This window comes from Dermacentor variabilis, unplaced genomic scaffold (assembly GCF_050947875.1).
Source record: "Dermacentor variabilis isolate Ectoservices unplaced genomic scaffold, ASM5094787v1 scaffold_18, whole genome shotgun sequence".
NCBI classification, from domain to species: Eukaryota; Metazoa; Arthropoda; class Arachnida; order Ixodida; family Ixodidae; genus Dermacentor; species Dermacentor variabilis.
In genome coordinates, this window is record NW_027460346.1 from 5,473,823 (window position 1) to 5,487,521 (window position 13,699).

Genomic DNA, 13,699 nt, shown 5'->3' on the forward strand with positions numbered 1-13,699 from the left:
ACAGTGCGTTGTGAAGTTACATTTCCAAACAATACCTTTACGATCCCTCAAGTTCTTCTACAATTACTTTGAGCTTGTTCAGTAAGAGTGGTATACTATTCCTTCTTTCGTGCTCTTATGAAAGATAGGGGTTTCTTTTCCTCAGTTACAAACTGGCCTAAATATTACACATTATGTTTATGCAGCCCACCATTTGTCGAAGCAGAAATATTTTTTGCTTCAGCAATGCAAGCATCTCATTCGTCATCCAGGGCCTCGAAGGAGTATTGTATGAACGTACGTTTCAAAATCTATCGTCGTCGGCACAGGAGACAATTTTCATTACATTCTGAAATTCAATATTGACGCGAGAAGGGACAGACAAGACTAACAACCAAATGTTGATCCTTTCAAGCAGCATAGACAGTGTGCCACTTTGCAAGAAAAATAAAAGATGGAAGGGGAGAATGTGTGGAAGTAACATGGAATGTAATCACTCCAATAGAAACGATATCTCATTCGGATGGAGCGCTTACCTGGAATTGCGCACCCGAGATGCGAGAGCAGGAAAAGAACCGGAAAGATTGGGGGGGAAAAAACGTTTTTTTTTTCTTTTTCTATGGTGTTAGGCTGCTGAGCACGAGGTCGCGGGATCGAATCCCGGTCATGGCGGCCGCATTTCGATGGGGGCGAAAGCACCCGTGTACTTAGATTTAGGTGCACGTTAAAGAACCCCAGGTGGTCGAAATCTCCGGAGTCCTCCACTACGGCGTGCCTCATAATCAGAAAGTGGTTTTGGCACGTAAAACCCCATAATTTAATTTAATTTTTTTGCCATTTTAACATTGTTTTGTTGAGCTGTTTTCCTGCTGAGATGTGAAACTACTGCTTATCTTATACTTATATAGTTTTGTTTATACCCTTGAGCCGGTACTACGCTTTTACCCCACTGGGTTCAATCGTAATCAAACGGTGTAAGCTTTATCGAAAAATATGGACAGGACTTGCTTACAGTGCTTCGTCACTCTTAGCTGTGGAAGGTTTCAGATATCACTCGTGCGTGCTGATCATGGTATTTTTACAGTATGGCGCATTCTTTAAAAAGTTCCTCGCAGCCACATTCAACTCAATGAAACCACTGATGTCTATCTCTTGCTTGCTTTCGGACCGCGTATGAGTCTATATCACGCTTGCGGCCATTCGCACTGAGCCCCGTTCGTTCGACACAGAAACGACCCGCTATGTTTTGCGCTGTGAAGTCATGCGCCTAACAGCCGAAATTCGTACGCTTCTGACGAGAGCTAGTTGCCTTGCTGCTCTCGGCGGGAAAAAAGAAAAACCCTTATCCTGACAATCAGTTGCGTCGCAGGAGGAGGAGACAATCTTTTCATGTCGACACTGCCGCCAACTAATGCGAAGCTTGTATAATGAGCGTCAAATGTTATTGTGTGTGTCTGGGAACAGACGCATCTCCGGAAGTATAAAACCAAATTGAGTTCCATTGCAATAGGATTTTCGTAGTTTCTGATATAAACGTATATCATAACCGCAACAGTTTAAAAGGGTAATCAGCCATATTTTGTTAATAGTGATTTTGTTGACTTCTTTGCAAAGGTTGTACCTGCCAGAGCGCATAAAGCTTCACCTGCGGAAGCAGCATTTACGTGCCCTTAACCAGTATCGAGGGTAGATTGGCTGCTGCCATTCCCACCGTATTCGACCGCATCCCGGGCATGATAGTGGCCCAGCTGCCCCAAATTGTTTCCAGCACCCGTCGACCCACCCCCAAGCTTAAACGGGTCAATAAATCTCGGATGCAACGGCCACTACCTCATATGGCCGAGCCTGATCGGCAGCCTGTCAGTTTGACTGCTACGCCGGATAACAGCACCAGAACGAGCAGCGGAGCGCCTATGGGCCTCTCTGCTCTAATAGAGGCTACCCAAAATTCTAATCCCCAAGATGGCGGGCTACGGCCCCAAATCACGCCGCACCCGTGCTAATTCAGACCCTCTTACAATCCTTCAGTGGAATTGGCGGAGATTTCCAGCCCGTACTAATGGGCTGCTCTCCGGCTCCACCTAGAAACCCATCATGATTTACCCGCGGTAGTTGCTCTCCAGGAGTCAGGCGAGCAGGCCACCCTTACAATTTATACCGTGTATCAAATGGATGCAAAAACCGCAATATGCGTGCACCGAAATTACACCGCCAACTTGGTGGATCTAGAATGCGACCCACCTTACTCGTATGCTATGGTGACCCTCCTCCCACTTAGGAAGCAGGACCCATCCATACACATTCTTAACATTTACAGATCACCTAAACTGCCCAACATAATTTACACCGACACCTTTAGCAAAGCACGCGTGGTGGCAGGCAAGGAACCACTGGCCATAGTAGGTGACTTTAATGCCCCCAGCACCCATTGGGGTTACTATCGGGAGGGACGACATGGCAGAAAATTGGCGGGACTCATTTCTACCATGGGCTTTACCCTCCTGACGGACCCTACACAACCAACACGCATTGGCAACTCTGTGACTCGTGACACATGTCCCGACGTCACACTGATCAAAAACATCAGACACGCAGATTAGCTCAACACCGAGGAAACCCTCGGCAGTGACCACTGCATTGTCCTCACCACAAACCGAACACACCCCCTCACCCGTCCTTACCAACAGGCAAAACTCCCCGACTGGACTAAATTCCGATCGGAGTATACCAATTCGATCCCCATAGCCCAACAAGGTTACGCCACCTGGTCTCAACACCTCGTGTCGTCACACCGAGAAGACGGTTCAACTCTCAGAGGCCACACCTGCAGTGGACACCCACCTCCTGCACCTCTGGGAGGTTCGGCACCGCCTAGTCCGCCGATGGCGCCGACAGAAACACAACCGAAAACTGAAACTACGAATCGCAGCCCTCACCCAAGAAGCGCACGAGTACGCGGCCGAGCTCGCCGATTCTAACTGGGTGGAACGCTGCAACACTGCCGCTACGCAGATGTCAACGTAACAACTGGCGTCTTTTCAGGGCTCTCATAGACCCTAGCCAAACACGCACAAAAACACAAAACATTTACAGCGTGCACTTCACGCATACGCGGGAGACGTGGAGAAATTGGCTCAAGCATTCAGTGATAAATATCTCGGTCGCCAACAGGACCCCCACGTACCGGCGTACTCCTATGCAGGCACGGAGAACGCTAACCTGGATCGTTGTTTTCAACTCCACGATCTGAAAGCGGCCCTGTCCAAAATGAAACGAGGAACTGCGCCAGGCAGGGATCGAGTGACGGTTAGGCTTTTAGCCAACCTCCCTGACTCGGCGTACCTTCACCTCTTCGACTATTTCAATCAGATCTGGGAGGAGCGTGAGCCCCTACCGATTGATTGGAAAACGCCCTTGGTTACTTTCATACCCAAACCAGGCAAATCCATTAACATAAAAAATCTCAGACCCATTTCCTTAACCTCCTGTGTGGGGAAACTTATGGAATGTATGGTCTGAGATAGGCTCTCTGAATATCTGGAAGCCCAACACACCTTTGCGTACACCATTTACGGTTTTCGCCAACATCGCTCGGCACAGGACATTCTGCTGCAACTACACCGAGACCTTATCGAACCAGTTGAACACCCCAGTGATGACAAGGTAGTCCTCGCCTTAGACCTCAAGGGAGCTTTCGATAACGTCACTCATGACCTCATTCTTACCCACCTCTCACAGCCGAACTGCGGGCATAATGCTTTCAGGTATGTTCGCCAATTCCTCATGGAACGGCAGACATACCTCCGTATTCAAGACAAGGAGCATGGCCCGTACCCCCTCGGTACGCGGGGAACACCACAAGGAGCGGTCCTCTCTCCTCTCCTGTTCAACCTTGCCATGGCTCACCTCTCCCCATCGCTCAATGGCGTCCCAGGCGTGCAGCATGCTATGTACGCTGACGACATCACGCTATGGGAAACCTGGGGACCTTTTGGCAGCATTGAGACGTGGCTGCAACAAGCAGTGTCGGTAGTAGACTACTGCGCCCGTATCTGCGCTCTCGAATGCTAACCTGCCAAATCAGAATACGTGCATCTTCGCCCCAAACCAAAGGACACTGCACAAATTGAACTTTCCCTGCTTACCGGGCCTATCCCGGAACGTGATGAAATCAGAGTCCTTGACCTCTTCATCCACACACACCACAAGATCGACACCACCCTGCGTAAACTGCGCACGGTAGGGGATTAGGTGGGCCGTATGGTTTGCCGGGTTTTGAATAAATTGGGAGGCCTCCTGAGCAGGGATACTTTGCGCCTCGCCAACGCTATCGTGACCAGCCGGATCCTGTAATCGACCCCTACCTGCGTCTGCGTAAATGATGAGAATACACTCGACTGTATACTCCGCAAAATCTACAAACGTGCCCTTGACCTCCCCATGTCGACATCTAACCAACGTCTCGCAGACCTAGGCATGACAAACACATACGGGGAACTTAAAGAGGCTCATCTCAACAACCAGTACCTGCGACTTCGTACGTCGCAGGCTGGGAGAGACCTCCTACACCGTTTACACATCTCCTACACCTACACGGTAGAAGAGCGGACGACGATCTCTGACGACTGGCGTGGTACCCTGATCATTTCGCCTCTGCCCCAAAACATGACTAAGGGGACCCCCGATGGTAGGCGTACAGCGCGGGCTAACGCCCTACAGGAACGCTATAGCTCACGCACGAGGGGGTCTTCTACACGGACGCATCCGGCCAGCATCATGGCGGGTGGTACACGGCCGCTGTTGTTCACCAAAACGTACCTATTCAATGGCTCACTTTTCCAGCACCCGACATCACACACGCGGAGGAAGTCGCCATAGCACTCGCCACAGCGGACCCCACATCTCGGATCATCATTACCGACTCGCGGGCTGCGTGACAAAATCTCATCCGGGGTTGCATCACTGAACACACAGCCCAAATTCATAAACGATGCTACTATCTAGATCGCCTGAACCCGCGTACAATCATCTGGACCCCTGGCCATACAGGGCTAGGTGGAAACGAGGCTGCCGATGCCTCAGTCCGCGCACTAAATTACCGGGATCCACCTTGTCCTCCATCGCCTGATGTTCCAGCACCCAATCCGGCTACATCCTTCAAAGAAATCATGGCCCTGTATAAATTGCACAGGCTCAGATTCCCACTCCCTGCATCGGGCCTAAACAAGACGGACGAGCGCTGGCTCCTCCGTCCCTGCACCAACATGGTATTGTGCCCAGCAATACTCAAACACTTTAACCCGGCATTCTCCGGGGCCTGCCCACACTGCGCCCATCCGTTCGCGGACCCGTGCCCCATGGTGTGGGCCTGCCCCTTAAACCCGGTGGTCCCGCCACACCCCTTCCCTTTCCCCCCCTACCCGAGAAAGCTGGGAGGCTGCCCTGCTCGGCTGCTCGACCCTGGAGGATCAACGTGCCCTAGTGGCCCGAGCGCGTGCTGCAGCAGAAGCCACAGGGGTTCCAGACTAGGGGGCCCTCCTAGATTTTGTGTGTGGCCGGCCCTTAAGGCCATCCTCAACTCTCTCCTGTCATTACTCAATAAAGTTTTTCAGCACCATCAAAACCTAGCGTAGCCTTTTTACAAAACTTCCTTAATACTTTTCTCCTTCGGGACTTGACAGATCCCGTTATTTCTTCTGAAACCTCGACTCAGAGATCAAGCCATAGCGATGTTTGCTTCTCTCGGGCCGATGATTGTGTGCGCATGCTTGTCATATTCCCGAGCAGAAAAGACAACGCTTAGACACACAGGTAAAAAAAAAATGATTCGGTCGGTATGTTATAACGATGGAAAAACGCCCGTTTAACCCCAGGTGGTCCAACGTAATCCGCAATCCGCCACTACGGCATGCCTCATAATGGTATCGTGGTTTTGGAACTTAAAAGCCAAGAACTTTTTCATAATAACATTGAGAATAGTAGCGAACTGGGCGAGTTTGTGTCGGCTCATTTTGGAAAAAGCGCGTAGAACGAGGAACAAGGTGAAAAAGAAAGATACGTGCGATGTGCGATGTTACAGTAACATTTAAAAGCTGTACGAAGCTGCATCGGACCGAGTGAAGTATAATAGCTGTGCTTCGTTGTGAAGAATCTGGGGTTCGACGACACTAAGGCGGTTGTTTTCATTTCCTGAATTACACCAAGGAATCCTTTAATGCAAGTAGGATAGCTTCGGCGAACATTCCTGGCCTGAATTGCGTCACTTGCTGAACGCAAGAGCAGCCCAGATGTTTCATATTTTCAATATTAATGCTTACTTGCTTAAATCACTCGCACTCTGCATACAACATACATAATATATGCAATGTGAGGGATGACGCTGTCATAACAAATAGCGCTAACTATATATATTGATGGTAAAATTATCTAGCAACTCGATAAATATTTTAATACGCAGGTCATAAGCGCTCTCGTCAGAGAGGACATGACCACGTGAAGCTGGTGAAATAGTTCCCGCAAAACGAGGCGGCCAATAAGCCTTATTGAAAGCATATGGCCGGAGAAAGAGACTATAATGCCGGTAACAGTACGAAAGAAAAAGCGTGCCGCAACATTTTGCTGGCGTTTTACTGGAAAATTGCCTCTTCGCGTTGTTTCTTTAGTCTGTTTTACAGATGTCTCGCCAGGAATTTGCACAACGAGGACTGATCTAATCACCTTGCAGAGGTCAAATGACGCTGAAGACGCGGTGTTAAAATAAAAGTATGGTGTTTTACGTGCCAAAACCACTTTCTGATTACGAGGCACGCCGCAGTGGAGGACTCCGAAAATTTCGACCACCTGGGGATCTTTAACGTGCACCTAAATCTAAGTACACGGGCGTTTTCGCCCCCATCGAAATGGGGCCACCGTGGCCGGGATTCGATCTCGCGACCTCGTGACCAGCAGCCCAACACCATAGCCACTGAGCAACCACGGCGGGTAAGACGCGGCGTAAGGACACGTATGGTATACCCGTGAGCAAAAGTATACGGACCACAGGGTCACCGAAAAAACTGAAGTTCTTCGTAAGTAAAACGCATAAGCGGACGCTAACGATTGCATTATAAAATTCGTAATGCCAAGTTTGGATTGCAACTTAAGTTTAAAGTTGCATTCACAGACAGAGGAGAAAATTAACTTTATCGCGTAATCCATGGTCTGTATACTTTTGCTCACGGGCGTACGTACTACAGTCGCGCTCCAAATTTCATTGATGAGTTAATATACCGCAGTAGCTTTATAGACGTTGACACTTCTCGAACACGGGTATTTATGTCAGAAAGCGAAAGCGACGAAGGTGCTCTCCTGAACCCCTCGCGCCCTCTCTTTGCACCCGCAGTATTGAGAGCCAACCATGCCAAACCACAAACCAAGCGCATGCACTTTTGCGCACAATCACGTTCCTTTTTCGCAGACGATAAACGCTGCAGTTCACAGCCTCATGGGTTTCATTCATAGACGGTAGCGCATGGTAGCGCTGGAATTAGTCGTACATCAAAGAAAATGTTTTGAGGGGACTGTATACACCGATAGTGATAACGGCTTAAGCGAATTGCCAAACGGGAGGTGAAAGTTGCTTTATATCAGCGTTGCCTCACCATAAGGTACCCGACAGGAGGCGCTGCACGAACTTTTTCGTCGGTGCTCACGCGGTCAGTGCGATCCCCTACATAAATTCAGGGACTTGCCTGGACTTGCTTGCACGCGCAGAAGGACGGCGTCATGCCTAACGACCGGTACAAGGCTCTTGCCGAAGACGCGCCGGCACAAGCACGAGCTGCCACCGCACCATCTGGGACGGGTGCTCACTGTCCGCGACTGCGGCAACTTGCCGTCCGAATACCGCGCAGCCGTGCGTGTCGAAAAAGGAGCTCTCGAGAGGGCGACAGCAAGGCTCCCATACTCGACGAAGAGCAGTACTGTCACTTTCCCTGGTCGTCATCGTCTCCTTCGCCGTCTCCAGAGCCCCGCCGTTCCAACCGGATCGAACTGCCCTCCGACATCGAGCCTTCTCCATCTTTCACGCCCGAGGGTTGCCTTGTCTTTGTTGATTCGAGCCCCGAACGCAAAGGAAAGAACGAGAAAACAGTTATCGTGCCCCCTGCGGACGTTCTTCAGGCCTGTTCTCCAAGCTCGAACCAAAGTAGCGACTTCGAAAGCGACCAGAAGTGGACTGGCAGCCCTCCACAGACACTGGCCAGTTCTTTGAACGTTACGGCGAGCAGCGGACCCATATGCCGCATTTGCCACGAGGGAGACCAACAGGACCCGCTTGTGTCGCTGTGCAGGTGCTCGGGCACCATGGGCCTCGTGCACGTCACCTGCCTAGAGCGCTGGCTGAACGCTCGGAACATAGACCATTGCGAACTTTGCCACCACCGCTTTCCTACCGCGAGCCAAGCCACTTGCCTGCGCCAGTTCTTCCACTGGGCGATGCACGGCGATTCGCAGCGGGCGGTGCTGGGAGACTTGTTTTGTTTCGCGCTCCTGACGCCGGTGGCCGTGCTTAGCTGTTTCATGTGCACCCACAGCGCCTCGAAGCAAGCGCTCGAAGGCCGCATCATTGAGGCGGCCGGCCTAGTCACTATGGCCGGCCTCTTGGTCACAGCCTACGCGGCATGGTCGTTCCTCACGGTTCGCTTCCAATACCGAGCTTTCGCGGCATGGCAGGCAAGGAATCCGATGCGCAGAATCCTGGCACCGCCTTTAGCCAGGGGAGCAGCTGCAGGCGGACAAGACAGGACGACGGACGGACAATCGGCGGGCGTGCGAGAGCTGGTGAACGTCGTCGCTGGAAGTGTCAACGAGACCGGCCACACGTCCACGGCACAGGGCCAAGGCGGCGACCGACGAGTGGCTTTGGAACCTTCGCCGAACGTTTTGCCGGAAGACCTGCCTTCTGCGCTGCAGCAGCCAGCCTACACACTCGGCCCATTTGCAGGCTTCGTGTTTTGGTAGATCTGTTGCAGTTTCCATAGACGTTCTTATTCCTCTTAGCGTCTAAGCAATATGCGTTAAGTATTCCTTTTAATTTAAACATTATTGGCGAACTGTTAGCGCTGTGCAACATCGCCTATTTTAACTTTTTACTCTATACTTTTCCGAAAATAAAGACAGTTTGCTCGTATTTTAAAACAGCTAGTCTTGATATCAACTCGTTTTTCCAATATCTTTTTCAGTGTTATAAATGATTTCCAGTCTACACCATTAGCGCTTGCGGCGGCGTAGTTTCTTTGCCGTTGCGCTACTAAGCCAGAGGGCACAGGAGCGCATCCCGGCAGAGATGGCCGGCCGCATTTTGATTGGGACTAAATGCAAAAACGTCCGTGTACCGCGCAGTGGGCGCACGTTAAAGAATCTCAGGGGGTCAAAATGAATCTGGAATCCCACACTGGCATGCCTTATAATATTGTGGTTTGGGCATGTAAAACCACAGGATTTATTTTATAGCAGTTAGAGGTTTACATACCTTAAACGTTATTTGCAACATTTTGCAGTATCCGCGGTGTTACAGGATATTCTCAGTGCATACCAAAGTAGAAAGCTTTTATAGAGTTTTCACCTGACAATACAGAGGCGATTATCACCGTGTTAGTACCACAACAAGGCGGCCATGTTGACGTCGGTGTGCCATATCACACGTACTTTGTTTCACTTTCTCACGGTGGCCGTCCTAAAGTGCTTTATCGCTGTTATCGTTTTGTTGCTCGGCGCCTGTCATATTGTGACCTTTCGTGTTTACCCAGCTTCTGGAAACGCTAGTAGCGAACAATTGCGGCCACGATAACGTAATGTACACCATATATATATTTGTGATGTTGCCCTTGCCTTTGATTGCTACGTGCTTCCAATGGCATGACAAAGAGGGGATACGGTTCAAACATTGCGAATTGTGCTATAATACTGAGGCTCGTAGTAAAAAACTCGGCGCCCTTTCACTCTGTCAAGGATGGCCAGCGAAGCTGTGTATGTGGGCCCCTTAATCGCGAACTGCACCGCCACCGCGCGTCGCCCGCCATTGCACTATCCTCGGGATCGGCCCACGTATGGGGAGTGCTTAACGCCTGCTTCACCTCCGCCACGGGTCAGCCCGCCATTGCACAATCTTCGGGATATGCCCACGTATGTTGAGTGCTTTACGCCTGCTTCACCTCCGCCGCGGCTCAGGCCGGTACTCCACTATCTTCGGTATAAGCCCACGTATGGGGAGTGCTTAACGCCTGCTTCACCTCCGCCGCGGGTCGGCCCGGCATTGCACAATCTTCGGGATAGGCCCACGTATGGGGAGTGCATAACGCCTGCTTCGCCTCCGCCGGAGCTCGGGCCGGTACTACACTATATTCGGGATCGGCCCACGTATGGGGAGTGCTTAACGCCTGCTTCACCTCCGCCGCGGGTCGGCCCGGCATTGCATTATCTCCGGGATCGGCCCACGTATAAGCAGATTTTTGCTTACAACGACACGAATATTTCCTTGCACGGTAGAGGTATACAGCTTCGCTGTAAAAAAGAATTGCAACTCAGCTTTCAAGCGAGGACGTGCGCACTTCGTCGAACTTAACCTTAACTCATGACCCTCTCCAGGCGTAATTGACGATTTAATTAGCTCGTCAAAGTATCTACACGAATCCTCACACGGCAGCTGAGGACGGATACGTCGTCTGATAAACGCGTAAATTCCATAAACAAATGACGCTTGCAATGAACCTTGTAGCGCGAGCGGGAACTGCTTCTGCCAGCGAAGTTTCAACTCTTTCGTTTATGCAAACTCCTGCAGACTTGAGTGATCTTTCTGAAGACTCAACAATCAATAAGGACTTTTAGGGGCTTGTTATGATTTGAAGCTGTCAGTGTATAGATGCTAATAATTTTCATATACCCGTTCAAAATCTTTTCTTCGTATTTTTTCCGTTTCATTTTTCCTCACGTCGAGTGAGAATTGGACAGAAACTAGTTCATCCTCGTGCAAATTTGTGAGAAATTCGCACGACAAACTGTAATAGTTGCAATTTATCACGCTGCAGTTGAATGGCCACGACATGTGAAGAGCCATTCCGTCTACGCTGTTCTGATTTCGCCTACTCGCGGTCGTAATCGTCCAGTGTTGTCCACGCTCTGTTAACATTATTTCTGTTTTTTAATTGATTTGTTTGAAAGACAGATGAGAAGTTTAGCGCGCAACTGCGGTTCTGGTCCACCGAGAAAACGAAGACCTAGTCGTCAGCTTTGTCTGGAAGTTAAGATGTCCACGCGGTGCCCTTATGACACCCGCCTGCCACACTTCAAGGGTAGTAAGTCTACGTGCAGTAATATGTGACTGAGGCTCCCGCGGCCAGCTGTGTATAGGCAGGTGGAAAATCTCAAAATACCCGGGGAGTATTTAGCGAAGCAGCCGCACGCCATGCAGGTGGGAAACTCTTCCTTACTCAGTATGTAGTGTTCGATGTGGGGGATGGCAGATAATGTATTTGCGCATTACTCAACATGATTAGCTTCTGTCGCGTCATGAAGCGGGATGGATGATAAATAAAGCCTGTAGTTCGTACGCAACTCGTCCAATCTCTTGTCCGCTGGTCCGAACGCGCTAGACCTAATAGTTAAGGCGCCAATACACTTCGACGTGACCCGGCGCGCATGCGCGCGGTGGTTGCGCTACGTCACGCGAGGTCGGCTACGCCGCGTCAGGCGTAAATCCGTCCCCCTACAGTACAACGCCGCGCCCCTGCCACAGCCGGGTAGCGCATGCGCAGAACACCGCGCCGCTCCGTGGCGCCTGTCGTGGAACATCGAAACAAATCTTTCGCGCGCTTTCTCTGTCGGTAGCGATTGCGACCGCGGACCGGACTGTTGCTAACGATTCGGCGTCCGATCCGACGTGCGGCGCCACATGCTCCGGGATGCGGCATACGACGATTCGGGGCACACGGTGCGTGCATCCGAAAGATTGAGCGGCGCGTAAGCTCCGCCCAGATACAGCCCCCCCGCTTCACTTCATATCCACATCGAGAAACACAATCCAAACAACTCTGCACAACACTGCTTCGCTTTACGCGAATACTGTCGATAAAATTATACCCCTGCGAGTGACGGACACTTCACAACGGCGCGTTGTCTACTGACGGCTGCCAACAACCAGTGATAGGGCCGGTAGGCCTAGCTAGGCGGACGCTGCGGCCGACGGCGCTGGCGATCCAACGCGAGCTCGTCAAAGAGCGCTTATTTTTGCCAAAACAATTAACACTTTACATTTGGGTCGCCCGTAATTAAATACAATTCGTTTACTCGACGCAGTCGTTGCGAAGGGCAAACGTGCAAGCGAAGCGAGCAGCCTCGCTCAGACGGTCGCTGTGTGCTGTCTGCCCGCGAGATAGTTTCGCGTCACGGCTCCCGATCTCGCCAGTAGCTTGGTGCTAGTGTATTAGGCGCTGCTTTGCATAACAGGCACACGTTCGAGATAATTTTACTGAACTGTTAACTATTTCGTGTCGGAAACAAACTGCAGCAGGCAAGGAAAAAAAAAAAAGACTGCGAGAAACCGGCCAGCCAGCGCCGCCTCCGTGGAGGGAACGTCAGAGAACGTCACATGCCAGCCACGCTGTCATTGGCTCCGGCCAAACGACGGTGCGTCGGACGCCGGACCGGACACCGAATCGGACCGTGTGTCGCGTGGTCTACGTCGCAAGGGGAACAGGTCTCTCTACATAACATAGACACGTAGCCGCTGCCGCTCCTTTTCGTCGCTTCAACAGCTTTCAGTTCACGAGCATAGCGGTCCCTCAGCCGCTTCCATAGTTTCAGGCACTCTTCGACTGAAACAGGGAAAACAAGACAAACAAACAGGCGCTGAATGAATAGCATATCCGGAGACGTATACACACACGTGCATAGCATTGACGCTCCTGTTGAGAGGCCAGAGTACATGCGTATCTGCTCCCGCGCGTTGTTTTCCCGCTCCGCATCCCAGTAGTCCATTCTTTGTGTCGTAGACACACGGGTGTTGCTGGACGACGTCCAGAAACCTTTCGATTCTGGAGCCGCACAGGTCGGGCACGCTTTCTTGCGAAGAGGCCATCTCGTTCTGGCTCAGCCTGCCAAGTAGTGAGTCTCTACCTCGACGAGAGAGGGCGCTAGGCGCTAACTTGCTCGGCGCGGTCGGCGCGAAATGCAGTCGGTTGCATTCGGCGCCGGACGACGTCCGAGCGCGCCGAATGGCGCCGGTCGCGTCGGCGCCAGATGCCGCCGGACTGTAGCGGGTCGTGTTTTCGCCAACGTAACGTCGCCATGACGAGCGCGCGCGCGCGCGCGCGTTACGTCGGAGTGTATTGGCGCCTTTAGGTACGCTTCAGTGAATCTGGCCATCACAGGGAAAGAGTCCGGGGTGATCAATCGCAGCTAATGGAGGGTGACGAAGGCAGCTTCTACAGTTCTTCAGAGGAAGCTGCGTATGGCTAACCTTACGTAGTTTTTTCGGCGTCCGGCAACAGAAACGGACATAGCGATTTTATTATTATTATTATTAATGGGTTTTACGTGCCAAAACCACTTTCTGATTATGAGGCACGCCGTAGTGGGGGACTCCGGAAATTTAGACCACCTGGGGTTCTTTAACGTGCACCTAAATCTAAGCACACGGGTGTTTTCGCATTTCACCCCCATCGAAATGCGGCCGCCATGGCCG

At 51.3% G+C, this 13,699-nt stretch overlaps 1 protein-coding gene across 1 annotated transcript; it reads left to right on the forward strand.

Moving 5' to 3' along the window:
* The first annotated feature begins 7,669 nt into the window (after nt 1-7,669).
* On the forward strand, nt 7,670-9,147 carry LOC142568371 (uncharacterized). The gene has a single exon (XM_075678371.1). The coding sequence runs from the start codon at nt 7,744-7,746 to the stop codon at nt 8,977-8,979; it is 1,236 nt and encodes a 411-aa protein (XP_075534486.1). The 5' UTR covers nt 7,670-7,743; the 3' UTR covers nt 8,980-9,147.
* The last annotated feature ends 4,552 nt before the right edge of the window (nt 9,148-13,699 follow it).

What these genes read in the sequence shown, in the direction of transcription:
- LOC142568371 (XM_075678371.1), top strand. Translation starts at nt 7,744, where the DNA reads ATGCCTAACGACCGGTACAAGGCTCTTGCCGAAGACGCGCCGGCACAA.